Here is a 26,249-nt window from a genome sequence, read left to right on the forward strand (position 1 = left end):
TTTTTTTAAAATTAATTAATTAATTTATTTATTTTTGGCAGTGTTGGGTCTTTGTTTCTGTGCAAGGGCTTTCTCTAGTTGCGGCAAGCGGGGGCCACTCTTCATCGCGGTGCACGGGCCTCTCACTGTCACGGCCTCTCTTGTTGCTGAGCACAGGCTCCAGATGTGCAGGCTCAGTAGTTGTGGCTCACGGGCCTATTTGCTCCGCAGCATGTGGGATCTTCCCAGACCACGGCTCGAACCCGTGTTCCCTGCATTGGCAGGCAGATTCTCAACCACTGCGCCACCAGGGAAGCCCCCTAAGGGCATTTAAGAATAGTTTTTTCCATTGTAGAGTAGAAGGTTTGATACATATCCAACAAATTAAGGTTCTTAATTATTTACTTCCATTATCTCCTTATTCAAGTTTCACTTCATTTATTTTTAATTAATTATTTGATATAAAAGGGTTGATGACTGCTTTAACATTATTTCACCCACCTAAGTAACCATGTTTGAATCACTAATGTTTTTGCCTTGACTTCGACTCTATCTGATATTAATATGGCTGACTCCGTTTTCTTTTTCCTCATATTTGCATGCAGTACTCTTGCTCACAGACAAACTTAAATTTTCTTTGCTACCTATTAGCACAGGAGATCAGGGACAAAGATTAGTAACAGGATTTAAATCAGTTATTAAAATTTTATAGGAAATACAGAGGACAGAGGAACATATTAAATGACACCACAGAGGTGCAATCAGGAAAGTCTAGATCTGGGGACAAAAGACTTGGTTTCTTTAATAAATAAATTACAAGGAAAAAACCAAAGGAGATGGAGGGGGGACCTACAGATAAAAGGAAATCTAAGAGACATGTAAACCAATTGTAATGCTGTAGACATTTTTGAATTCTGATTCAAGTAAACAAACCATAAAAAGAAAAAATTAATTAGATCATTTTGGTACCCAGATTAAAAACCATCAGTGACTTTCTACCATACTTAATAAGGAACCCAAACTCATTACCATGACTTCAAGGATGTGCTCCTCTAACTCTTCAGCCTCCTTTTATAGCTACTCTCCTTCTTAGGCAAAGGTATTCCCATGGTGGAGCCATTGCTCACTCTATGCTCGATGCCTGGACAGGACCCCCTTCTACTCTCTCCCTCCCCACATTTTCCCTTAATGGGATCCTTCTCATCCTTCAAGTCTTATTTACATGAGCCCTTCCCTGACTTGCCCATTGAATGCAATCACTGTGCTCTGTTTCCCTGTTCTTTTCCTTCATAGAACTTCCATATTTATCTGCTTTATCTTCCATCTCCCATGCCCCTTTTGTTCTCTGTATCCTCAGAGAAGAGGAATGGAGACAGGACCCCAAGAGGAAACTGGGCAAGGTGGCCACTGCCACCCTCTCCTTCCCCTGATTGTTTTTCACCAAAGTCTTAAGGATTCAGAGATAGAGAACGTAAGTGCTATGAAAGACAGCCTGCTTCTTCTCAGATTTTTGTTTTGTAATAATCTCTGATTTCACACTCTGGTAGGTATTAATTTTAGAGAATATCCTTACTGGAAAAAAGTCTCATTCATTCACTCATTCATTCATTCATCAAAAGAGTAAGCACCTGCTATTTGCAAGGCACTGTGCTCTATCTGGATCCCAGAACACAATCTGGGTACTCCCCTTAAGGCACCTTTCTTTCTTCCCAGAAGATGCACTCTTATGGCAAAGAGCAGCTCACATTCCTGAGATGTCTGTCATGTATATTCCAGGTCACTTCCAGGCCCGTGGAACCTACCACTGAGTGGAACAAAGTGAGGGGAAAGCTGATTCTCCTGTTATCTACACAGTTAGGTGCTGCTGGGTGCCTTTTCACATCGTTAAGATTCTTCTTGAGGCTCCAAACACAGACACACACACAAAGATAAATCTCTGATAAAAGCATTCTTGAATTCTTCCCAGAGGGAAATAGTACACAAACTCAGTGATTATTGTAAAATATTATAATTATTATTGTTTTAAATTTCTTTTTTTTAATTTTATTGAAGTATAGTTGACTAACAATATTATTGATATATTGGTCTCAGGTGTATAACACAGTGATTTAATATTTTTATAGATTATACACCATACAAAGTTATTATAAAATATTGGCTCTATTCCTTGTGCTGTGTATTACATCCCTGTAACATAACTGACAGTTTGTACTGTTTATAACTGACAGTTTGTACTGTTTTAAATTTTTTATAATTGCTTAGCACATTACAGTTTCTAAAGTGCTTTCATGTCCATAATATATACATATATAAATGTATGTCATTAGTAAATAGTAGATACTCAGGAAATTCAGTTAAGTAAATTGAGTTCTATATGTGGGACCACCTGGAGTCTATGGGAGAATAATGCAAGAATTTTAAAATGGTGGATTGGTCAGAATTCTGGCAGGAAAAAGAATTCACTCTGATGTTCAAAGAAGGACTTTAATTAAGGGACTACTTACAGAGGTGAGATGTGGGTAGGGTTAAAGGAACAAAGAGGGGAGAGTGAAGCACCCAGAGACTAGCCTCAGAGGGAAGCCATTATGATCCCTAGGGCCGAGGGGACAATGAGAACTGGAACCACGGAGGAGCAAGAACTGTCATCCAGGAGGGAGGCAGCTACCGGCCAGGGCCCCAGGAACAAGCAGGGAGGGAGAGGGGAAGAAGCCCAGCAGTCCCTCTCTAACCTCCTGAGTGCTCTCCACTGGCCTGGCCCTGTCTGGATCCAATAGACACGGGAGCCAGAGGCTACAGACTGCAGGTATCAGCCAACCAGGCATGGAGTGGACAGAGGAAAGGTGGAAAAGAAACTGGGAGAGGGAGTGGGGACAGCAAGTGGAGAAAAATAAGCATTGAAGCCAAAAAATTATCATGGGCTGGAAAAATAAGGTCAAGTCTCTTAGAGAGGGAATGGGATTGTTTCCACAGAAGATGAATGAATAAATGAATATTGTTAAGCCCTCCTCAAAGGTTTTTCTCAGGATTTATGCAAAAATGATGGACAGCAAGTTTAAGACTTCACCAAAGAGAGGGCTGAGCCCAGGGCTGCAGGCATCCCCTACAGCTGCTCCTCTGTTGAGCTCTGTGGTTGAGAGCTCAGGGACCAGATGATGGGGTCAAGCTAGAGTTGCCCCTCCAAGAAGAAGAAGCTTGGCACTCTCCTCTCATCATAAATGACACTTGTTCCCATTTCTTCAGGAGACACCCCTCACTCCTCTTAACTTCAACAGTTACTGTAAATGGTCTTACAGTAATGTTCTAGAAGTACGCTCACAAGGTAGTGGTTTGGAAAGTAAGAAGCATTTTCTCCCCAAAGAAGTCATTGTTTAAGTGCAAAAGAAGCTGACCACTCTTGAATGCCTGTCATGTGCTGGACACCACCTAGGCACCACTTCAGACCATTTCATTTTATCCTTCAATACAATGACACCTCTCATAAAATGAGATGATCTGAGATTGGTTCTACTATCCCATTTTCCAGATGAGGACACTGAGGCTCAAAAAGATGAAGAAATTTGCTCCTGTTCATCTAACTTACAAAATGGTTCTGCTTCTTGGTGAGGCATCAAAACTCAGTTCCATGGGGGAGGCTGTGTGTAAGGGGTGAGGGGGTATAGGGGGATCCTATACTTTGTGCTCAATTTTTTTGTGAACCTAAAACTGTTCTAAAAATAAAAATCTATTAGTTAAAAGAAATCAATTCTACTCATTGGGCTTAATTCTGGGTTCTGGGGACAGTAGCCATTTAGGTAGAGGAAGGAGAAGGCTGTAGGAAGAAACAGATACTCGCACACACACATCTTTTGTTGTCGTTGTTGTTTTTCTGGGCAACAGAACTAAGTCATATTTTGAAGGTAGCAACTAAGTGGGTTTATCCTTCAGCCCAAATTCCCATTCTGTGTAGAAATCCCTGCTTTTATCTACCCTTTTCCTTTCTCCTGAGTATTTGCAGGGATTATGGAACCTAAAGTTGGGTAGTGGGAGTTTCACGTGTGATGGGGATGGTAACTGGTATGAATCTGCAGTTCCTAAACAAAGTGTTACAAGCTGGGATGTGCGTGTTTGTGTGTGTGCACGCGCACATGCACACAGGTGTGTCTTTATCATATACGTGGTACTTGGTCCACTTCACTTGATATTGTCTGACTTTTTCAGTGTGCAATATTTTCTTTGTCACTGCACTAAAATATTTATTTAGCAGTCAAACACACTTATGTGTCTAGAATAGAGCATAGCACATAGTAAAAATCCATAATAAATACTCAATGAATAAATGATTACAGGCACATTAGCACTGAACGGGACCAGCTGCAAAACAGGCAGTTTCTCAGCCTCCAACCATGCCTTTATTATCCTATCTTGATATCTCACATATCTGTAGTCTCCAATGTAAGGCTGACAATTTTGCTATTATTATTGTGAGGCTATTATTACATGTCCCTATTTTTGTGTTTTTCTCTCTGCACCACTAAATTCCAATTGTTCAGGGCAGGGAGAGAAGGCATTGGCCGGCGTCACTACAGTGAAGCAGGCTTAAAGAGAACATACTTCAATGGGAAACAAAAGGAAATTCCTTCTCCACCAATTGTCTTGAGACTTCACCCACGCACTGCTGGGTGGGGTGGCTCTAGACAGAACCAGGAACATGTAGCATGTTATGAAGCTGGGTATCATTTCTAAAACAACCTCAGACTTTCCCTGTACCTTTTAATGAGGTCCATCTCTGCCTGATCCCTCTTGCTAAGGAGAAGGTTTCGGCTGTTTTCAAAGATATCTTCAATCTGGTCTGGCCAGAGGAACAGAGTACTGTTCAGTTTGATATCCTCTTCTGCAAAACACACACAGTCTGTTCTAGGACAATGCTCAGCATAGGTCAACTCGCAGGGAATTAATTCAGCAGAACAAGAGGTCAACAGAAGTGAGTATGGGGGTGGCAATTAATGAATGGGCCCATTATTGATGAATGATAGCCAACATTTATTGAACACTTTCCACAGGCCAGGCTAGAAGGTAGACAGTATTATCATCCTCGTTTTTACAGATGGGAAACAAAGTTAAGCCAAGTGGTCAAGGTCACACCAGTAAGAGACAGCAGAGCAGATTTCAAACCCAGGTCTAAGTCTAACCAACTCCAAAGCCTATGTTCTAACCACTGTGCTTCATTATCTTCCCAGGCTAGGTCTGAGTAGAAACCTAGGTTGAAGTTCAGTACTATTCTTTAAACTATTTCACCTCATCTGAGTTTCAGTCTCCCTTTTAGTTAAAGGTCAGTGATAATATCAGTGCCAGATGCCCTACCCATTTTATGGCTCTGGTCAGTTAAAATGCCCTGGGTTCCCTCTGTACCCTTGGGAATTTAGGAGGCAGAGACCACAGTGAGAGAGTCCAGTGTGTGTTCACATGGTCAAGAGCACAGCTCATGAATGTGCAGGTGGATGGTTATAGTGGACCACTTTTCACTCCCAGTCCCTATCTCTACCTTCCATAACCATCCCCCCTAAACATTGTGAACACCAGGTAAGTCACAGGTATTTCCAGATGGAAAAAGGCTCTGAAACTTGGCTTGTAGAGGGCATGTCAGTTTTTCCTTCAGAACCTGGTCCTTACAAAGTTAGGTCCTTACTGAGTCCTAACTTGGCTCAATAAGCCTTGAAGGGGCCCTGATCATTTCTTTCCTTTTAATATATGCAGGAGCATGAAGGAAAGTGTCCTGGCCTCCTCAAAGGTGGGATTGTATTTAGATTATAGATGAATGCAACCTACCCACTTATAAAAGGACTCTGCATTTGAAAGTGACTTTTCCAGAAACACCAGGCACAAGATGCAATGACAGGCATCTAAGAACAAGTCAAGTCCCTAGATATTTCTTCTTTTTGTCTAACAGTAAGATTCTCTTTGATTCAAATTCCGGTGGATAAGAGTGTGGAATTAGTGCCTCTACTATATGGACACACTTGAAAAGTAGCTCTCCCAATACTGATATTTAGTGGTAGAATTGCTAACTCTCCTTCCCCTGGCTCCTTATCCCTAAAAATATAAATATACACATACAGTTGCATATACACACATGACATTGGACTTACGGGGCAAGTCTGCATAGTCCATCAGGAACTCTAGCCGTTCAGCTGCATCTCTAAGTTGCCGCCTCAGTTTGAACACGGTGACATCGCTGGATTTCTTTAAGAATTGAATGAGGAATACTAGCTCCCCAGTGTTGACAGGAATCTCACTGACTTTGTCTGCAACCATGCTGTACTGATTACAGATGCTACAGGGAAAGAAACAGCCATCATCATTATCTAAAAATAGCTTTCTTATAAGATCCACTATACTAAACAAACATGGTTCCTATTTGGAGACTAGAACAATGTTTTCCAACTTTTCTCTACCTGAAAATTCTTGATGGATAATATTCACATACATACCATATTTTAGAAATAATAACAGTAGAAATGATAATAATATATGACATGTACTAGGCCCTTTACTATGTGCCATGCCTCATTCTAATCACTGAATGAACATTAACTCATTTAATCTTCACGAAAATTCCAAGAGTTAGGAACTATTATTATCAACATTTTATAATGGAAGAAAGGGAGGCTGAGTAACTTTATCCAAAGCAACATGATGTGTAGATGTTACAGCCAGGATTTGAACTAGTTTAATTCATTCCAAAGCTTATACTCTTAACAGAAATACCACGAGTAAAATACAGATTTAGACCAAAACAATAACGAATATCACCACTACCAACAGCAGCAACTCCTCAATTTTATGTTGAAGTAGAACACTAAATTAATTTGTAATCACTCCTCTTAACAGTACACCAGCAAGTTTATCCTCATGTGCTGCAGGTAATTCCTGGTGGCATAGAGAAATTTACATTCAACTACTGGGACCACTAGATCTAACTGCCCACTTATCCTCAAACACAAGACTGTGAAAAAATATGTTATTATAGGAATAATTTGAATATGCTCTAATTTATACAAAAGCTAATGAATGACAGTCTTCAGCATTTTAACTACAATTAGGAACAAATTATTTGCAATACATCCATGCCTAGCACATGCCTAGCAGCCCTCAAGAAATGTTAGCAATAATAGCTATAACAGTTTTTGTTATTATTAATTGATCATTACATGTTGATGGTCATACACTATAGATAGATAAAAACCACTCCTCTCAATGTTTTCAGTCCTTGATATTCCTTCTTAATGTGTGGAGACCCCTCCACAATTGAGCTAATTGTATCAAACTGATGAGAAAATGATTAAAACATCTTTACAGATGATGCTGGGATTTTAGAAATGAATTTTTATACAATTCAGAAACTTGCTATACAGAAAACTTATCTATTGTGCTACATGAATTCATAGTATTCTCCACTTTTGGACTCAGAGCTGGATTATATTTCCCAGCCTCCTCTGTATTTTTACTTGAGTATTTTACCAGTCAGTTTGGACTACCATAACAAAATATTACAGACTGGGTGGTTTAAACAACAAAAATGTATTTTCTCATAGTTCTAGAGGCTGGGAAGTCCAAGGTCAAGGTACTGACCTATTTGGTCCCTAGTGAAGGCTCTCTTCCTGACTTGCAGATAGCTGCCTTTTCGCTGTGTCCTCACATGGTGGAGAGGAAAGGAGCTCTGTCTGTTTCTCTTCTTGTAAGGGCACCAACCCTAATGGATTAGGGCCTCATCCTTTTACCTTCTTTAGTCTTATTATCTCCTTATAGGCCCTGTCTCCAAATACAGTCACATAGGGCATTAGTGCTTTGCCATAGACTGAATGTTTGTGTATTCCCAAAATTTGTATGTTGAAACTTAATCCCTAATGTAACAGTATTTTAAAAATTTTTTTATCTTTATTGGAGTATAATTGCTTTACAATGTTGTGTTAGTTTCTGCTGTACAACAACAAAGTGAATCAGCTATGTGTATACATATATCCCCATATCCCCTCCGTCTTGAGCCTCTCTCTCACCCTCCCTGTCTCACCCCTTTAGGTCATCACAAAGCATCGAGCTGATCACCCTGTGCTATGCAACAGCTTCCCACTAGCCATCCATTTTACATTTGGTACTGTATATATGTCAATGCTACTCTCTCACTTTGTCCCAGCTTCCCCTTCCCCGCTGTGTCCTCAAGCCTGTAACAGTTATTTTGAGGTGGCCTTTGGGAGATAATTAGGTCATGAGGGCTATGCTCTCATGAATGGGATTAGTGTTTTTATAAAAGAGACCCCAGAGACCCCTCACCCATTCTTCCATGTGAGGATACAATGAGAAGATGGTGGTCTGTGAACAAGGAAGCAGGCTCTCAACAAACAACAAATCTGCTAGAGCCTTGATTTTGGACTTCCCAGCCACCAGAACTGTTAGAAATAGATTTCTATTGTTTATAAGCTACTCAGCCAATGGTAGTTGGTTATAGCGGCCTGAATGGACTAAGACAGGCTTCAACATATGAATCTGGGGGAGACACAATTCAGTCCATAGTAGGTATGGTCATGTGATTGAGTTCCAGTCAGTGGGAAGTAGGAAGCAGTGATAAGTATCACTTTCAGGTACAGCACATGAAACTGTCCTTGCATATTCCTCCATGCTCTTTCTTCCTGCCAACAGTCTAGGATATCAACACTTAGAATGACCTTGAAGGCTATATGTTAAAGATGTAAAGTCACCATCTCCTTGAGTCTCTGAATGCACACAATATGTCTCCCCGCCAATCTGGAGCTATCCCGAGCAAGAATAAACTATTATTTTCAATCATGACATCTTGGTTCTCCTTGTTGCAGCATGTAGCCTGGTCTAATATAGGTAGATCCTCTCAGTGTGATAGACTCCCTCTGATAAGGATCCATTCTTCTTCCCTTTTGTATGAGAAAGCATAGAGTAAATATCATGTGGCTAACCTATTAGCTTCTTGCAAGGGCCCAGAAGAGTGGTAGCAGACCCACTGCGAAATAAAGGAAAAATATATATTGGTCTCTGCCCCTGGTTCCTAGCACAGAGCCCATGAAACCTCTGTAATTTCATGGATAATAAGAGTATCTTTTCTTCTAGTGAGGTGACTCAGGGTGGGCTCCTAGATGGCTCCTGGATGAGGAGTGGGTCACCGGAAACACTGAGCCATGATTAGAAGCTTGGAGCAAATTAATCAAACCCAAGAAGGGGGTCATTGGAACCTTCAATCTATAGCTGGTTGATCAGAGGCAAGGTGACAATCTGGACTTGTGACTGGCGTCTGAAGTAATGGGGGGGCATTTTTATAGGACTGAGCCCTTAACCTGTGCAAGCTGATGCTATCTCTGGGTAGACAGTGTCAGAATTAAGTTGAATTGTAGGGCACCTAGCTGGTGTTACAGAATTGCGCGGTGTGGAGAAAATCCTCCACACATTTGGTGATCAGCAGTGACAAGAATGAAGTGTTCTATATGAAAGTAAAGGGGGGGGGGAGTCAAGATGGCAGAGTAGGAGGACACGGAGTTCATGTGTCCTCACCACTAGGGCACCTACCAGGTGCTGGTGGGGGACCTTGGACACCTAAGGGGACAGGAGGAACCCACAAGCGACTGGGTAGGACGTGGGGGGGAGGGAGGGGGAAGGAGAAGTGGAGGCTGGACAGGACAGGCGCCCCTGAGGGGTGGCTGGGGGAGGGGAGGGGCTCCCATGCCTGGAGGGACACACCCACAGCGAGGGGATCAGTGCGGATGGGGAGAGACCCTCTGGGTATCAGAGGATCAGAAGGGAACACAGCCAGCGTTTCCCCTGCCCACTTGGGCCCGGGGAGCCTGCTGAGGTCCAGGGCCCGATCCTCTGCCCTCTGAGGCCCCTTCCTGCTATGTGGGCCCTGGGGGCGTGGGAGGAAGGGAGGGGGGAGGAAAAGTAGAGCATAGACAGGGTCAGTGCCCCTAATGGGAAGCTGGGGGAGGGGAGGGGTTCCCACACTCACTTGGGAGGGGCCCATCCAAGGTGAGATCAGCCAGCAGGAAGGGAGAGAGACACTCGGGGGATAGGAGGATCAGAAGGAAATGGGCCAGTATTTCCCCTGCCCACTCTGGCCCCAGGGGGCCTGCTGAGGTCCGAGGCCTGATCCTCAGCACTCCAAGGCCTCCTCTGGCTGCACTGAGCCTAGGCACTACCCCCCCACCCCCTGCCTTTTACCTCCACTCTGGTCCTGAGCCTAGGCCCTGCCCCCGCCTAAGCCCCGGCTGGACCTAAGGTCCCCCACCTCTACACAGCCAAGGCCTTTTCCAGTTTTTTGTTTTCTTTTGTTTTGCTGTTGTGGTTGTTTTACCTTGCTTTTTTTTTTTTTTTACAATTGTTCATTACAACTTTATTTACAAAAGCTAGAAACTTTTTGATGATCCACACTCCAATGTCCTTTAGCATGGATTTTCAGGAATAAATTCACATAAAAGTCAGTTCAGATTTCCATTTAAATATTGGAACAATATAAAATGTGGCTTTCAACATGCCACTGTCAACAATACCATCCTTAGGGTAAAAATCTTACATTCTATTAAAAACACAGAAGGTTATATATAAGAAATGTTATTTCTAATTCTGCCCACTCCATTTTCTACCAATTCCACCTAAATTCTTTTTTTGTTGTTGTTGAATTTTATTTTATTTATTTTTTTAACACAGCAAATTCTTATTAGTTATCTATTTTATACATATTAGTGTATATATGTCAATCCCATATTTTCTATTTCTTCCTGGTTCAGTCTCGGAAGGTTGTGTTTTTCTAAGAATTTTTCCATTTCTTCCAGGGTGTCCATTTTATTGGCATACAGTTGCTTGTAGTAATCTCTCATGATCCTTTGTATTTCTGCAGTGTCAAGTTGTTACTTCTCCTTTTTCATTTCTAATTCTATTGATTTGAGTCTTCTCCCTTTTTTTCTTGATGAGTCTGGCTAGTGGTTTATCAATTTTGTTTATCTTCTCAAAGAACCAGCTTTTAGTTTTACTGATCTTTGCTATTGTTTTCTTTCTCTTTCATTTATTTCTGCTCTGATCTTTATGGTTTCTTTTCTTCTACTAACTTTGGGTTTTGTTTGTTCTTCTTTCTCTAGTCCCTTTAGGTGTGACGTTGAATTGTTTATTTGAGATGTTTCTTGTTTCTTGAGGTAGGATTCTATTGCTATAAACTTCCCTCTGAACTGCTTTTGCTGCATCCTATAAGTTGTGAGTCGTCGTGTTTTCATTGTCATTTGTTTCTAGGTATTTTTTGATTTCCCCTTTGATTTCTTCAGTGATCGCTTGGTTATTTAGTAACATATTGTTTAGCCTCCATGTGTTTGTGTTTTTAATGTTTTTTGCCCTGTAATTCATTTCTAATCTCACAGCATTGTAGTCGGAAAAGATGCTTGATATGATTTCAATTTTCTTAAATTTACTGAGGCTTGATTTGTGACCCAAGATGTGATCTATCCTGGAGAATGTTCTGTGTGCACTTGAGAAGAAAGTGTAGTCTGCTGTTTCCAGATGGAATGTCCTATAAATATCAATTAAATCTATCTGGTCTATTGTGTCATTTAAAGCTTGTGTTTCCTTATTAATTTTCTGTCTGGATGATCTGTCCATTGGTGTAAGTGAGGTATTAAAATCCCCCACTATTACTGTGTCACTGTCAGTTTCCTCTTTTATAGCTGTTAGCATTTGCCTTATGTATTGAGGTGCTCCTATGTTGGGTGCCAATATGATTGTTATATCTTCTTCTTGGATTGATCCCTTGATCATTATGTAGTATCCTTCCTTGTCTCTTGTAATAGTCTTTATTTTAAAGTCTATTTTATCTGGTATGAGTATTGTTACTCCAGCTTTCTTTTGATTTCCCTTTGCATGGAATATCTTTTTCCATCCCCTCACTTTCAGTCTGTATGAGTCCCTAGGTCTGAAGTGGGTCTCTTGTAGACAGCATATATATGGCTCTTGTTTTTGTATACATTCAGCGAGCCTCTGTCTTTTGGTTGGAGCATTTAATCCACTCACATTTAAGGTAATTATCAATATGTATGTTCCTATTACCATTTTCTGAATTGTTTTGGGTTTGTTTTTGTAGGTCATTCTCTTCTCTTGTGTTTCCCCCTTATAGAAGTTCCTTTAGCATTTGTTGTAGAGCTGGTTTGGTGGTGCTGAATTCTCTTAGCTTTTGCTTGTCTGTAAAGCTTTTGATTTCTCTGTTAAATCTGGATGAGATCCTTACCGGGTAGAGTAATCTTGGTTGTATGTTCTTCCCTTTCATCACTTTAAATATATTGTGCCACTGCCTTCTGGCTTTAGAGTTTCTGCTAAGAAATCAGATGTTAACGTTATGGTAGTTCTCTTGTATATTATTTGTCATTTTTCCCTTATTGCTTTTAATAATTTTTCTTTGTCTTTAATTTTTGTCAACTTGATTACTATGTGTCTCAGCGTGTGTCTCCTTGGGTTTATCCCTCTTGGGACTCTCTGTGCTTCCTGGACTTGGGTGGCTATTTCCTTTCCCACGTTAGGGAACTTTTCGACCATAATCTCTTCAAATATTTTCTCAGGTCCTTTCTCTCTCTCTTCTCCTTCTGGGACCCCTATAATGTGAATGTGGGTGCATTTAATGTTGTCCCAGAGGTCTCTTAGGCTGTTTTCATTGCTTTTCATTCCTTTTTCTTTATTTTGTTCCACAGCAGTGAATTCCACCATTCTGTCTTCCAGGTCACGTATCCGTTCTTCTGCCTCAGTTATTCTGCTATTGATTCCTTCTACTGTATTTTTCATTTCAGTTATTATATGGCTCATCTCTGTTTGTTTCTTCTTTAATTCTTCTAGGTGTTTGTTCTTTAATTCTTCTAGGTCTTTGTTAAACATTTCTTGCATCTACTCGATCTTTGCCTCCATTCTTTTTCCAAGGTCCTGGATCATCTTCACTATCATTATTCTGAATTCTTTTTCTGGAAGGTTGCCTGTCTATCTCCACTTCATTTAGTTGTTTTTCTCGGGTTTTATCTTGTTCCTTCATCTGGTAAAAAGTCCTCTGCCTTTTCACTTTGTCTATCTTTCTGTGAATGTGGTTTTCGTTCCACAGGCTGCAGGATTGTAGCTCTTCTTGCTTCTGCTGTCTGCCCTCTGGTAGACGAGGCTATCTAAGAGGCTTCTGCAAGCTTCCTGACGGGAGGGACTGGTGGTGGGTAGAGCTGGGTGTTGCTCTGGTGGGCAGAGCTCAGTAAAACTTTAATTGGCTTGTCTGCTGATGGGTGGGGCTGAGTTTCCTCCTTGTTGGTTGTTTGGTCTGAGGCAACCAGCACTGGAGCCTACAGGCTCTTGGTGGGGTTAATGGCAGACTCCAGGAGGGCTCACACTAAGGAGTACTTCCCAGAACTTCTGCTGCCAGTGTCCTTGTCCCTGTGGTGAGCCATAGCCACCCCCCGCCTCTGCAGAAGACCCTCCAACACTAGCAGGTAGGTCTGGTTCAATCTCCTATGGGGTCACTGCTCCTTCCCCCTGGGTCTTGATGCACACACTACTTTGTGTGTGCCCTCGAAGAGTGGAGTCTCTGTTTCCCCCAATCCTGTCAAAGTCCTGCAATCAAATCCCACTAGCCTTCAACGTCTGATTCTTGGGAATTCCTCCTCCCATTGCTGGACCCTCAGGTTGGGTAGCCTGACGTTGGGCTCAGAACCTTCACTCCAGTGGGTGGACTTCTGTCGTATAACTGTTCTCTAGTTTGTGAGTCACCCACCCAGCGGTTATAGGATTTGATTTTATTGTGATTGCGCACCTCCTGCCATCTCATGGCAGCTTCTGCTTTGTCTTTGGATGTGGGGTATCTTTTTTGGTGAGTCCCAGAGTCTTCCTGTTGATGATTGTTCAGCAGTGAGTTGTGATTCTGGTGCTCTCACAAGAGGGAGTGAGCGCACATCCTTCTACTCCGCCACCTTGAACCCTGTTTTACCTTCTTGTTGTTTCATTTATATTTTTATTTTTTCTAATAGATTTTTAAATTTTTCTAACTTTATTTTCTTTTTTATTCTTTGTTATTGTTCTTCCTTGTTTTTTCTTTTTTCCTGTGCCACACAGCTTGCAGGGTCTTGGCTCCCAGGCCAAGGGTCGGGCCTGAGCTCCTGTGGTGGGAGTGCCAAGTCCAAACTGCTCGACTGATAGAGAACCTCAGACCCCAGGGAATATTCATCAGAGTGAGGTCTCCCAGAGGTCCTCATCTCGGCACCAAGACCCAGCTCCACCCAACTATCTGGAAACTCCAGTGCTGGACGTCTCAGGCCAAACAACTAGTAAGACAGGAACACAGACCCACACGTTGAAAAAACATGAGATGACAAAAAAATATCTTACAGATGAAGGAGCAAGGTAAAAACCTAAAAGCCCAAAAAAATGAAGAGGAAATAAGCAACCTACCTGAAAAAGAATTCAGAGTAATGATAGTAAAGATAATCCAAAATTTTGGAAATAGAATGGAAGCACGGATCAAGAAAATACAAGAAATGTTTAACAAAGACCTAGAAGAACTAAAGAACAAACAAACAGTGATGAACAACACAATAATTGAAATTAAAAATACTCTAGAGGGAATCAATAGCAGAATAACTGAGGCAGAAGAATGGATAAGTGAGCTTGAAGGTAGAATGGTGGAAATAACTGCCAAGGAGCAGAATTAAGAAAAAAGAATGAAAAGAATTGAGGACAGTCTCAGAGACCTTTGGGACAACATTTAATAACGCACCAACATTCAAATTAAAGGGGTCCCAGAAGCAGAAGAGAAAGAGAAACCGTCTGAAAAAATATTTGAAGAGATTATAGTCGAAAAGTTCCCTAACATGCGAAGGAAAATAGCCACCCAAGTCCAGGAAGTGCAAAGAGTCCCATACAGGATAAACCCTAGGAGAAACATAGCAAGACATATTAATCAAACTAACAAAAAATAAATTCAAGGAAAAAATATTAAAAGCAGCAAGGAAAAAGCAAAAAATAGCATACAAGGGAATCCCCATAAGGTTATCAGCTGATTTTTCAGCTGAAACTCTGCAGGCCAGAAGGGAGTGGCAGGGTATATTTAAAGTGATGAAAGGGAAAAACCTACAACAAAGATTACACCAATCCACAAGGATCTCATTTAGATTTGACAGAGAAATCAAAAGTTTAACAGACAGGAAAAAGTTAAGAGAATTCAGCACCACCAAACCAGCTTTACAACAAATGCTAAAGGAACTTCTCTAGGCAAGAAACACAAGAGAAGAAAAAGATCCACAAAAACAAATGCAAAACAATTCAGAAAATGGTAATAGGAACATACATATCGATAATTACTTTGAATGTAAATGGATTAAATGCTCCAAGCAAAAGACAGAGGCTCGCTGAATGTATACAAAAACAAGACCCATATATATGCTGTCTACAAGAGACCCACTTCAGACCTAGGGACACATACAGACTGAAAGTGAGGGGATGAAAAAAGATATTCCATGCAAATGGAAATCAAAAGAAAGCTGGAGTAGCAATAGTCATATCAGATAAAATGAAGACTGTTACAAGAGATAAGGAAGGACACTACATAATGATCAAGGGATCAATCCAAGAAGATATAACAATCATAAATATTTATGCACCTAACATAGGAGCACATAAATACATAAGGCAAATGCTAACAGCCATAAAAGGTGAAATCGACAGTAACACAAATATAGTGGGGGACTTTAAAACCCCACTTACACCAAGGGACAGATCATCCAGACAGAAAATAAATAAGGAAACAAGTTTTAAATGACACAATAGACCAGATAGATTTAATTGATATTTATAGGACATTCCACCCAAAAGCAGAAGAATGCACATTCTTCTCAAGTGCACACGGAACATTCTCCAAGGTAGATCATATCTTGGGTCACAAATCAAGCCTCGGTAAATTTAAGAAAATTGAAATCGTATCAAGCATCTTTTCTGACCACAACGCTATCAGATTTGAAATCAACTAAAGGAAAAAAACTGTAAAAAACACAAACACATGGAGGCTAAACAGTGCACTGCTAAATAACCAAGAGGTCATTGAAGAAATCAAAGTCGAAATAAATAATACATAGGAACAAATGACAATGAAAACACAGTGACCCAAAACTTATGGGATGCAGCAAAAGTAGTTCTAAGAAGGAAGTTTATAGCAAATCAATCTCACCTCAAGAAACAAGAAACATCTCAAATAAACAATCTAAACTTACACCTAAAGCAACTAGAGAAAAAAGAACAAAGAAAACCCAAAGTTAGTAGAAGGAAAGAAATCATAAAGATCAGAGCAGAAATAAATGAAAAGAAATGAAGAAAACAATAGCAAAGATCAATGAAACTAAAAGCTGGTTCTTTGAGAACATAAACAAAATTGATAAATCTTTAGCCAGACTTATCAATAAAAAAAAGGGAGAGGACTCAAATCATTAAAATTAGAAATGAAAAAGGGGAAATTACAACTGACAATGCAGAAATACAAAGGATCATAAGAGACTACTACAAGCAACTCTATGCCAATAAAATGGACAACCTGGAAGAAATGGACAAATTCTTGGAAAGATACAAACTTCCAAGACTGAACCAGGAAGAAATAGAAAATATGAACAGACCAATCACAAGTAATGAAATTGAAACTGTGATTAAAAATCTTCCAACAAACAGAAGTCCAAGACCAGATGGCTTCACAGGTGAATTCTATCAAACATTTAGAGAAGAGCTCACACCCATCCTTCTCAAACTCTTCCAAAAAAATTGCAGAGGAAGGAACACACCCAAACTTGTTTTACAAGACCACCATCACCCTGATACCAGAACCAGACAAAGATACTACAAAAAAAGAAAATTACAGACCAATATCACTGATGAATATAGATGCAAAAGTCCTCAACAAAATACTAGCAAACCAAATGCAACAATATATTAAAAGGATCATACACCATGATCAAGTGGGAATTGTTCCAGGAATGCAAGGATTCTTCAATATACGCAAATCAATCAATGTGATACACCATATTAACAAATTGAAGAATAAAAACCATATGATCATCTCAATAGATGCAGAAAAAGCTTTTGACAAAATTCAACACTGATTTATGATAAAAACTCTCCAGAAAGTGGGCATAGAGGGAACCTACCTCAACATAATGAAGGTCATATACGACAAACCCACAGCAAACGTTATTCTCAATGGTGAAAAACTGAACGTATTTCCCCTAAGATAAGGAACAAGACAAGGATGTCCACTCTCATCACTATTATTCAACATAGTTTTGGAAGTCTTAGCCACGGCATCCAGAGAACAAAAAGAAATAAAAGGAATACAGATTGGAAAAGAAGAAGTAAAACTGTCACTGTTTGCAGATGACATGATACTATACATAGAAAATCCTAAAGATGCCACCTGAGAACTATTAAAGCTAATCAATGAATTTGGTAAAGTTGCAGGATACAAAATTTATGGACAGAAATCTCTTGCATTCCTATACACTAACAACAAAAGAGCAGAAAGAGAAATTAAGGAAACAATCCCATTTACCACTGCATCAAAAAGAATAAAATACCTAGGAATAAACCTACTTAAGGAAGCAAAAGACCTGTACACCGAAAACTATAAAACACTGATGAAAGAAATCAAAGATGACACAAACAGATGGAGAGATATACCATGTTCTTGGATTGGAAGAATTAATATTGTGAAAATGACCATATTACCCAAAGCAATCTACAGACTCAATGCAATCCCTATCAAATTACCAATGGCAGTTTTCACAGAATTAGAACAAAAAATCTTACAATTTGTATGGAAACACAAAAGACCCCAAATAGCCAAAGCAATTTTGAGAAAGAAAAACAGAGCTGGAGGAATCAGGCTCCCTGACTTCGGACTATACTACAAAGCTACAGTAATCAAGCCAATATGGTACTGGCACAAAAACAGAAATATAGATCAATGCAACAGAATAGAAAGCCCAGAGATAAACCCACACACCTATGGTCAACTAATCTATGACAAAGGAGACAAGGATATACAATGGACAAAAGACAGCTGCTTCAATAAGTGGTGCTGGGAAAACTGGACAGCTACATGTAAAAGAATGAAATTAGAACACTCACTAATACCATACACAAAAATAAATTCAAAATGGGTTAAAGACCTAAATGTAAGACTGGACACTATAAAACTCTTAGAGGAAAACATGAGAGGAACACTCTGACATAAATTACAGCAAGATCTTTTTTGACCCACCTCCTAGAGTAATGAAAATAAAAACAAAAATAAACAAATGGGACCTAATGAAACTTAAAAGCTTTTGCTCAGCAAAGGAAACCATAATCAAGATGAAAAGACAATCCTTAGAATAGGAGAAAATATTTGCAATTGAAGCAATGGTCAAAGGATTAATCTCCAAAATATACAAACAGTTCATTTAGCTCAATATCAAAAAAACAAACAACCCAATCAAAAAATGGTTGGAAGACCTAAATAGACATTTCTCCAAAGAAGACATACAGATGGCCCAGAGGCACATGAAAAGCTGCTCAACATCACTAATTATTAGAGAAATGCAAATCAAAACTACAGTGAGGTATCACCTCACACCAGTTAGAATGGCCATCATCAAAAAATCTACAAACAGTAAATGCTGGAGAGGGTGTGGAGAAAAGGGAACCCTCTTGCACTGTTGGTGGGAATGTTAACTGATAAAGTCACTGTGGAGAACAGTATGCAGGTTCCTTAAAAAACTAAAAATAGAATTACCATATGACCCAGCAATCCCACTACTGGGCATATACCCAGAGAAAACCATAATTCAGAAAGACACATGTACTCCAATGTTCATTGCAGCACTATTTACAATAGCCAGGTCATGGAAGCAACCTAAATGTCCATTGACAGATGAATGGATAATGAAGATGTGGTACATATATACAATGGAATATTACTCAGGCATAAAAAGCAATGAAATTGGGTCATTTGTAGAGATATGAATGGACCTAGAGTCTGTCATACAGAGTCAAGTAAGTCAGAAAGAGAAAGACAAATATCATATATTAACGCATGTATGTGAAATCTGGAAAAATAGTACAGATGCACCTATTTCCACGGCAGGAATAGAGATGCAGATGTAGAGCACGGACATGTGGACACAGGCGGGGAAGGGCAGGGTGGGATGAATTGGGAGATTAGGTTTGACATAAATATACTACCATGTGTAAAACAGATAGCTAGTGGGAACCTGCAGTATAGCATGGGGAGCTCAGCTCAGTACTCTGTGATGACCTAGATGGGTGGGATGGGGGCGATAGGAGGGAGGTCCAAGAGGGAGGGGATATATGTATACATACAGCCGATTCAATTTTTTATACAGCAGAAACTAACACAACATCGTAAAGCAATTATACTCCAATAAAAAAATATATAGGAGACACACAGAAAAGACACAGTAGAGAAGAACTGGATTTTCCCTACTCAGGAGGTAGACTGAACTGAGTTTTTCCTTTATCCCCATTAACTACTAGACCCTCTAAAAAGTCCTGAATATGGGTTGACGATATTAACAATTGGACCAACATAACATCTTAGCAATATCTAGGGATAAACCAAGGACAAGAAATACTTTCTTGTACACGTACTTATAATATCATTTAAAATATAAAGGTCCAGGGGTCCTGTAAGCACAGGGCCATTCTCTTTCTGGTGTAGGGGATGGCATAAGGGAGACCAATACATTTTGCATCAATCTATGGCCTCTCTCTACCTTGTTGTCACTGTTTGGACAAGATTTCCTACCCGGAAGTAAACAAACAGCCAGACCAGAGGGATAATTTCTTATATCTCTAACTCAGGGCCTTGTGTTTCTGGTCAATGTTTCAGGTCATTGTTCTAGCAACTTTAGACCTTGTACCTGTAGTGGAAATGGATTGCATGCCCACTTTCTTACTAATGCACTCCAAGGTGCCCCCTGCCTATATGACCAGAGCACCCCTTTCTAGGGCACACCTAATCACTGGAAACAGGAAGGTACTCCACTCAGTAATTACAGGACAATGAAGTAGCAAGGGTTCAGAAGACTCAAACTCACCTAATCGGGCAAGTTAGTTTTTCTCTCTTCATTCAGTAGGGTGTCTTATATCTGTTTTACCTACCTCATGGGGTGGTTGAGAAGACCAAATGAGTCAGAATCACTGTCTTTAAGGTAGAAAGACACTTCAGAACTCAATCACTAACCTGGAGTTTCTGGGTCCTTAGAAATCCCCAGGTTTGTAATGGGACCCTAACTTTCACTTATATTAAAAAGGCCAAAGGAAATTGTACATTTATTTTGATGAGAAAGAAAGCACTGACCAACCAAGGCACTATGTTGCTTTGATTTGACAGGAACAAATGTTTAAGGAAAAAAAATTGCTTGATGCTCAAACTTTCCAAAGGAAAGTGTCCTAGTAGTCTGAAGGCTGAAAACATTTTACTGCCCTAGTCCCAAATGTTTATTCTATAGGCAAAGGAACTGAAGATCCAAGAGGTGAAGCCAGGGGACACAAGCTAGCAAACAGAAGGTCTTGGATTCAAAACCAAGTCTTCTGGCTCCCAAACCAGGAATCCCACCATTTCGTTACCCAGTGAGAAAGCTGAGTGCAGTGGTGGAGAGCATTAATTTGGAGTCAAAATGAACTAGGTTAAGCCCTGGATATGCCACTTGCTGACCTTTTGGAGCCTCAGTTTCTTCATCAACATAATGCAGAGAATAATGAACAACTTCTTGGGGTTGGTGTAAAGACCTGATTAGATCTTGAATGTTCAGAACACTTACACAGTGCTTGGACTACAACATGTGCTGGAAAAATGGTAGCTATTATCATAATTAATTTCCTGATGAGTTTCTGATATGCAGTTTGTAAACCTTAAAAGAGCTATAAAATGCTAAACTTATATTTATCTACATGTACATGAATAATATAATATATAACAATTTAATAGTGGTTATTAGTACTAAATCGTTTTAGTCTATAGTTTAAAGCTCTCTGAGGAAGAGAGCTAAAATAACACGGGCTAACCATTTTGTAACATTCAAATAGAAACAGAGTAGCAGATAGTTGCTGTCCCAGCCTCTTAGCCTCATTCCCTTTTCTGTTAACCACAGCCTAAGCCTTCTTGGGGTACCCCATCCTTCTCTTTCTTGGTTCTCATGGTTTAGAGATGAGAACACTACCCGAATCTAAACCATACTCTTGGCTATGGTGTTTGCCTTGCTGTTGCCCAAACAACCCAAATCAGGCCAGTGCCACACCAGCCAGTGTCACAGTGTTGGAAAAAAGGGAAACCATTTTTTCCCCTGTGGATGGAAACCTGGGAGGATGTAAGTCTGGAACTGCTGGGGCCCACAAACTGGAGAGAATCTGTCAAGAGATCGGAGCTGACACAGAGGACAGCCAAGTAGAGGGAGGAAGATTGCATTCTAATTGTAGTGTTGAGGGCCTGAAGCTAGCAACTCCTAAACTTTCCAACATGTGAGCCCCAAATTCCTTTTTTTACATTAGCCAGTCTGGCCTCCTATCCCTTACAACCAAAAACGTCTTTAATAAATACTCATCAGTAAAATGAAGGCACAATATAGAGTTTAACATTGAATGACAGAATCCCCAGACCCAGACAGTAGAAGTCTGTATAGAAGAGATTCTAAGGGCTGCCTGTAATCACCCTGTGTCTTCAAATGTGTGCTAGATGGCCAGTGAGAGAGCCTGTGACCTCAGACAGTCAAGTAATTTCTCTCTGAAGTTGCCTGCAAGAAAGCAAAGGCTGAAGGATCAGAGATGAACTGCCTCAGGATGCCTTCCACCTTCCTACTCCAAGTCCCAGGTAGTTTTCTCCTTACTGTTCACCTTCTAGCCTGAACCTGATTCCCTGCAACCGTCACTTTGGGCAGAAACAACCTGAACTGGAAGTTCAATCTGGTCATTGCTGGAAGGTGCAAGTTCTGTCCACTTTTCCATTCTCCCATTCGTGCCAATTATCATTGCTATTTCTCTGCGTGCAACAATAATACCTGGTGTTGGTGTCCCGGTTTACATCCACTTGGAATTGAATCAGATGGTCTTTAAGATTTTGGGCTCGCTCACAGATATCATAATTTAGGCTCATGGTGTCAAGGCAGAACATGGCCAAAGGCACGGTATTGTGCATGGATGCAATTTCATTTCTCCGCTTTTTTATGCTATTGATCCTCTGTAGAAGAGAGTAGATTCAGTAGCTTAATTTGCCTCTAGCCTCTATGCATTTCCCCCAGCCTCATCCCCAGCCAATACAGTACAATGTTGAGCATAGTATATACACTAATGAAACACACTGACTACTCAGTGGATTGTCTGTAGCACATGTAACCAAGATACGAAATGTCAAGTGGCATCTCCTACCATCACAAAATCCTCAATTTCATGATTTTCTTTAAGGAACGCAGTGATGTTTTGCTCTGCCGTGTTATCCAATAAGTCATCATACTTCTTGTATACATTTAAGTATCTTCCATATTGAAGAGCATAAAAATCAAACATACAAATACAGGTCACCAAATCAGATTAGCCAGAGTGGCAAATGAAGAGATAATATCATAAAAACTAGCCCAAATCACGAAAGAGAAATATAACGTGGCAAAATAGAGGGAACTGGGAATTCAGAACTTTAGCTTCAAATTCCAATTTTGCCACTTCCTACCTGCATGAACTTAGACAAGATATTTCTCTTTTTCAAAGATCAGTGTCCTTAATTTTAAGTGGAAATGATAATAGCTCACTGGATTGTTGTAAAGATGTAATAATATATATTTAAAGCAATTAATACTATGCCTAACGTACAGTAAATGTGCAATAAACATTACTTCCTATCCCTCCTTCCAGTTCTAAAATTCTACATCTAAATTTTAAGATGAAAATTTGTAACTAATGAACCTAAAGTCTATTGAATAGAATTAAGTTTCCCTCTGTCTGTTGTCAGATGATGCAGAAATGGCTGGACAGATTTCCCCCAAATTGGAGGATGTTTGGGGGATGCTCTGACTTAAAATAAGTTTGAATTAAAATAAAGATGATATGGAGTAAACAGAAATAACTTTGTGGGGCCCAGGGGTATACTTCCAAGAGTTGGCCAACACTTCAGAGACTCTGAAACTGAGATACAAGGAGAAGCCCATGGAACTGTCAGTCTACAAAAACAAACTATACATATAAGAATCAACAACAGGGAAAACAGAGGTTTCAAATAGATGACACCAGATTAAATTCACGAGGGCAGAGCTTCCAAATCTGAGGCGGTGGTTTTCAGAATAGATTAGCAGCAGTTCTCAGCTGGGGGTGATTTTGCCCCCAGGGGACATTTGGCCATGTCTGAAGACATTTTTGGTTGTCAAAACTGGGGAGGGTCCTACTAACAGGGAGAAGTCAGGGATGCTGCTAAACATCCTACCATACCCAGGACAGCCCCTCATAATGCAGAATTTTCTGGTCTAGTCTTCTTGCTTCCCTTCCTCTTTTGTTCTCTTCTTTTGTGATTTGATGACTATCTTTAGGGTTGTGTTTGGATTGCTTTTTCTTTTTTGCATCTATTGTACATTTTTGGTTTGCAGTTACCATGAGGTTTTGACATAGCAGTCTCTCTCTCTCTCTCTCTCTCTCTCTCTATATATATATATATATATAAATATATATATATACACACACACACATATATACATATATACATACAAGATTGTTTTAAGTTGCTGGTCTCTTAATTTCAAATGTATTTCCAATATCTTGCACTTGTAGTCTCCTCTCCTCACGATTGCTGGTTTTGACATATTTGTGACATCATATTTGTGTGTGGATGATTTCCTACCTTTATTGTATGTTTGCCTTTACCAGTGAGCTTTCCCTTTCATAATTTTCTTGTTTCTGGTTGTGGGCTTTTCTTTTCCACCTAGAGAAGTTCCTTTAGTATTTGTTGTAAAGCTGATTTGGTGGTGCTGAATTCTCTTAGCTTCTGCTTGTCTGTAAAGCTTTTGACTTCTCTGTCGAGTCTCAACAAGAGCCTTGCCGGGTAGAGTATTCTTGGTTGTAGGTTTTTCCTTTTCAACACTTTAAATATATAATGCCACTCACTTCTGGCCTGCAGAGTTTCTGCTGAAAAATCAGCTGATAGGGGTTCCCTTGTATGTTATTTGTTGCTTTTCCCTTGTTGCTTTTAATATTTTCTCTTTGTTTTTAATTTTTGTCAATTTGATTAATATGTGTCTCGGCGTGTTTCTCCTTGGGTTTGTCCTGTATGGGACTCTCTGCACTTCCTGGACTTGAGTGAGTGTTTCCTTTCCCATGTTAGGGAAGTTTTCAGCTATTATCTCTTCAAATATTTTCCCAGGCCCTTTTTCTCTCTCTTCTCCTTCTGGGACTCTTACAATACAAATATTGGTGCATTTAATGTTGTTCCAGAGGTCTCTGAGACTGTCCTCATTTCTTTTCATTCTTTCTTCTTTATTCTGTTCCACAGCAGTGATTTCCACCAATTGATCTGTCTTCCAGCTCACTTATTCATTCTTCTGCCCATTTATTCTGCCATTGATTCCTTCTACTGTATTTTTCATTTCAGTTATTCTATTGTTCATCTCTGTTTGTTTGTTCTTTAAATCTTCTAGCTCTTTGTTAAAGATTTCTTGTATCTTCTCAGTCTGTACCTCCATTCTGTTTCTGAGACCTTGGGTCATCTTCACTATCATGACTCTGAATTCTTTTTCAGGTAGATTGCTTATTTCTACTTCACTTAGTTGTTCTTCTGGGGTTTTATCTTCTTCCTTTGTCTGGAACATAGTCCTCTGCCATCTCATTTTGTCTAACTTTCTGTGTTTGTGGTATCTGTTCTGCAGGCTGCAGGACTGTAGTTCCTCTTGCTTCTGGTGTCTGCCCCATGGTGAGTCAGGTTGGTCCAGGGGCTTGTGCAGGCTTCCTGGTGGGAGGAACTGGTGCCTGCCCACTGGTTAAAATGCATGAATTTCTAAATGCCAGAACCTGTCTGGCACCACGGCTTTCATACAATAGAGGTGAACCTGTTATCTGAATTCTGGCTCTCCTATCTATTTGCTGGAAAGTTATGGTTTCCTTATCTGCAAATAGGGATAAATAGTAATACCGATGTAAGTAAACATTGGCTACTCTTATTCTTTCAGGTATGTGGGAAAAGGGATCGTTTATTTGATGACAGTTAGGAACTCTAAACCAATGCCAATGGCTAAGTTACAACTAAACCAACTTACTTGTAGGGGCCAACTTGATTTTTCTGAAATACCTCGAAAGTTTGATCCACAAAGTCAGAAACCAGTTTTTCATCAGCATTAACAGTTCCAAGAATCAGATTATATCCTTTCAACTCTGGGAACAGGATAGATTCCACCTAAAGAGGAGAAACCACTTTTATTTTTTTTTAAAGATTTATTTTTTGATGTGGACCATTTGTAAAGTCTTTATTGAATTTGTCACAATATTGCTTCTGTTTTATGTTTTTTGGTTTATTGGCCATGAGGCATGTGGGAATCTTAGCTCCCTGACCAGGGATTGAACTCATACCCCCTGCATTGGAAGGCAAAGTCTTAACCACTGGACTGCCAGGGAAGTCCTGAAACCACGTTTAAATGTCACAAGACATCCACAAGACACAAGAAGGAAGATGACACCAAAATGTAAAGTCTCCTGCAATGCACTCATTTCCAGGGACATCGGCTGCATTTCAACTCTATTTCTTCTCAGATGGTGCTGGAAATCACCCCACTGTTCCCTTTACCTCTATTCTCTCTCCTCTTCCTCTTGTTAGATTACTCATCTTTCAAATTCTTGCTCCTTTCAACTCTCATGTCCTTAGAGAGTCCCCCCTGGGCCCCCAGTGGATGTTAGGTTTTCCTGCTTAAAGTTCACATTCTAAATTTATCCCACTTGGCACTCATCGTAATTGTAATTAAATGAATGTGTAATGAGCTGTTCTAGGTTTGTCCTGGGATATAAATGCCATGAGAGTCTGGACTGTATCTGACTTTCTTCACTATTGTGAAGGGCCTAACAAGAGCTTGGCACATAGTAAGTGCACATAAACATTGTGTGAGTGAATAAATACTACAGTGGTACCCCTCACCCCCACCAAACACTTTCTTCTCTAATGAAAAGCTACTAGAGGCATGGGTTCCAATTCAAACTCTGCTGCTAGCTGACTATGT

General features: G+C 40.1%; 1 protein-coding gene across 16 annotated transcripts in view; it reads right to left on the reverse strand.

The window, feature by feature from the left end:
• DNAH3 (dynein axonemal heavy chain 3) overlaps positions 1-26,249 on the reverse strand; it is a 209,385-nt gene that overhangs the window by 154,383 nt on the left and 28,753 nt on the right. For 11 of the 16 annotated variants that reach the window (XR_014254974.1, XM_082430917.1, XM_082430912.1 and 8 more), the window contains 5 exons: positions 25,299-25,435; positions 22,435-22,540; positions 22,068-22,246; positions 6,105-6,289; positions 4,726-4,849 (listed from right to left, as the gene is read on the reverse strand). Coding sequence is in view for 14 of the 16 variants with exons in the window: in XM_082430917.1 (XP_082287043.1) it covers positions 4,726-4,849; positions 6,105-6,289; positions 22,068-22,246; positions 22,435-22,540; positions 25,299-25,435 (731 nt within the window). In the remaining 2 variants the exon portion in view is untranslated. Of the gene's footprint in view, positions 1-8; positions 4,850-6,104; positions 6,290-22,067; positions 22,247-22,434; positions 22,541-25,298; positions 25,436-26,249 lie in introns of those variants that run through there. The other 5 variants (XM_082430910.1, XM_082430918.1, XM_082430916.1 and 2 more) reach the window with 5 other exon arrangements.

This window comes from Balaenoptera physalus (assembly GCF_965194825.1).
Source record: "Balaenoptera physalus genome assembly, chromosome: 16".
Lineage (NCBI taxonomy): Eukaryota > Metazoa > Chordata > Mammalia > Artiodactyla > Balaenopteridae > Balaenoptera > Balaenoptera physalus.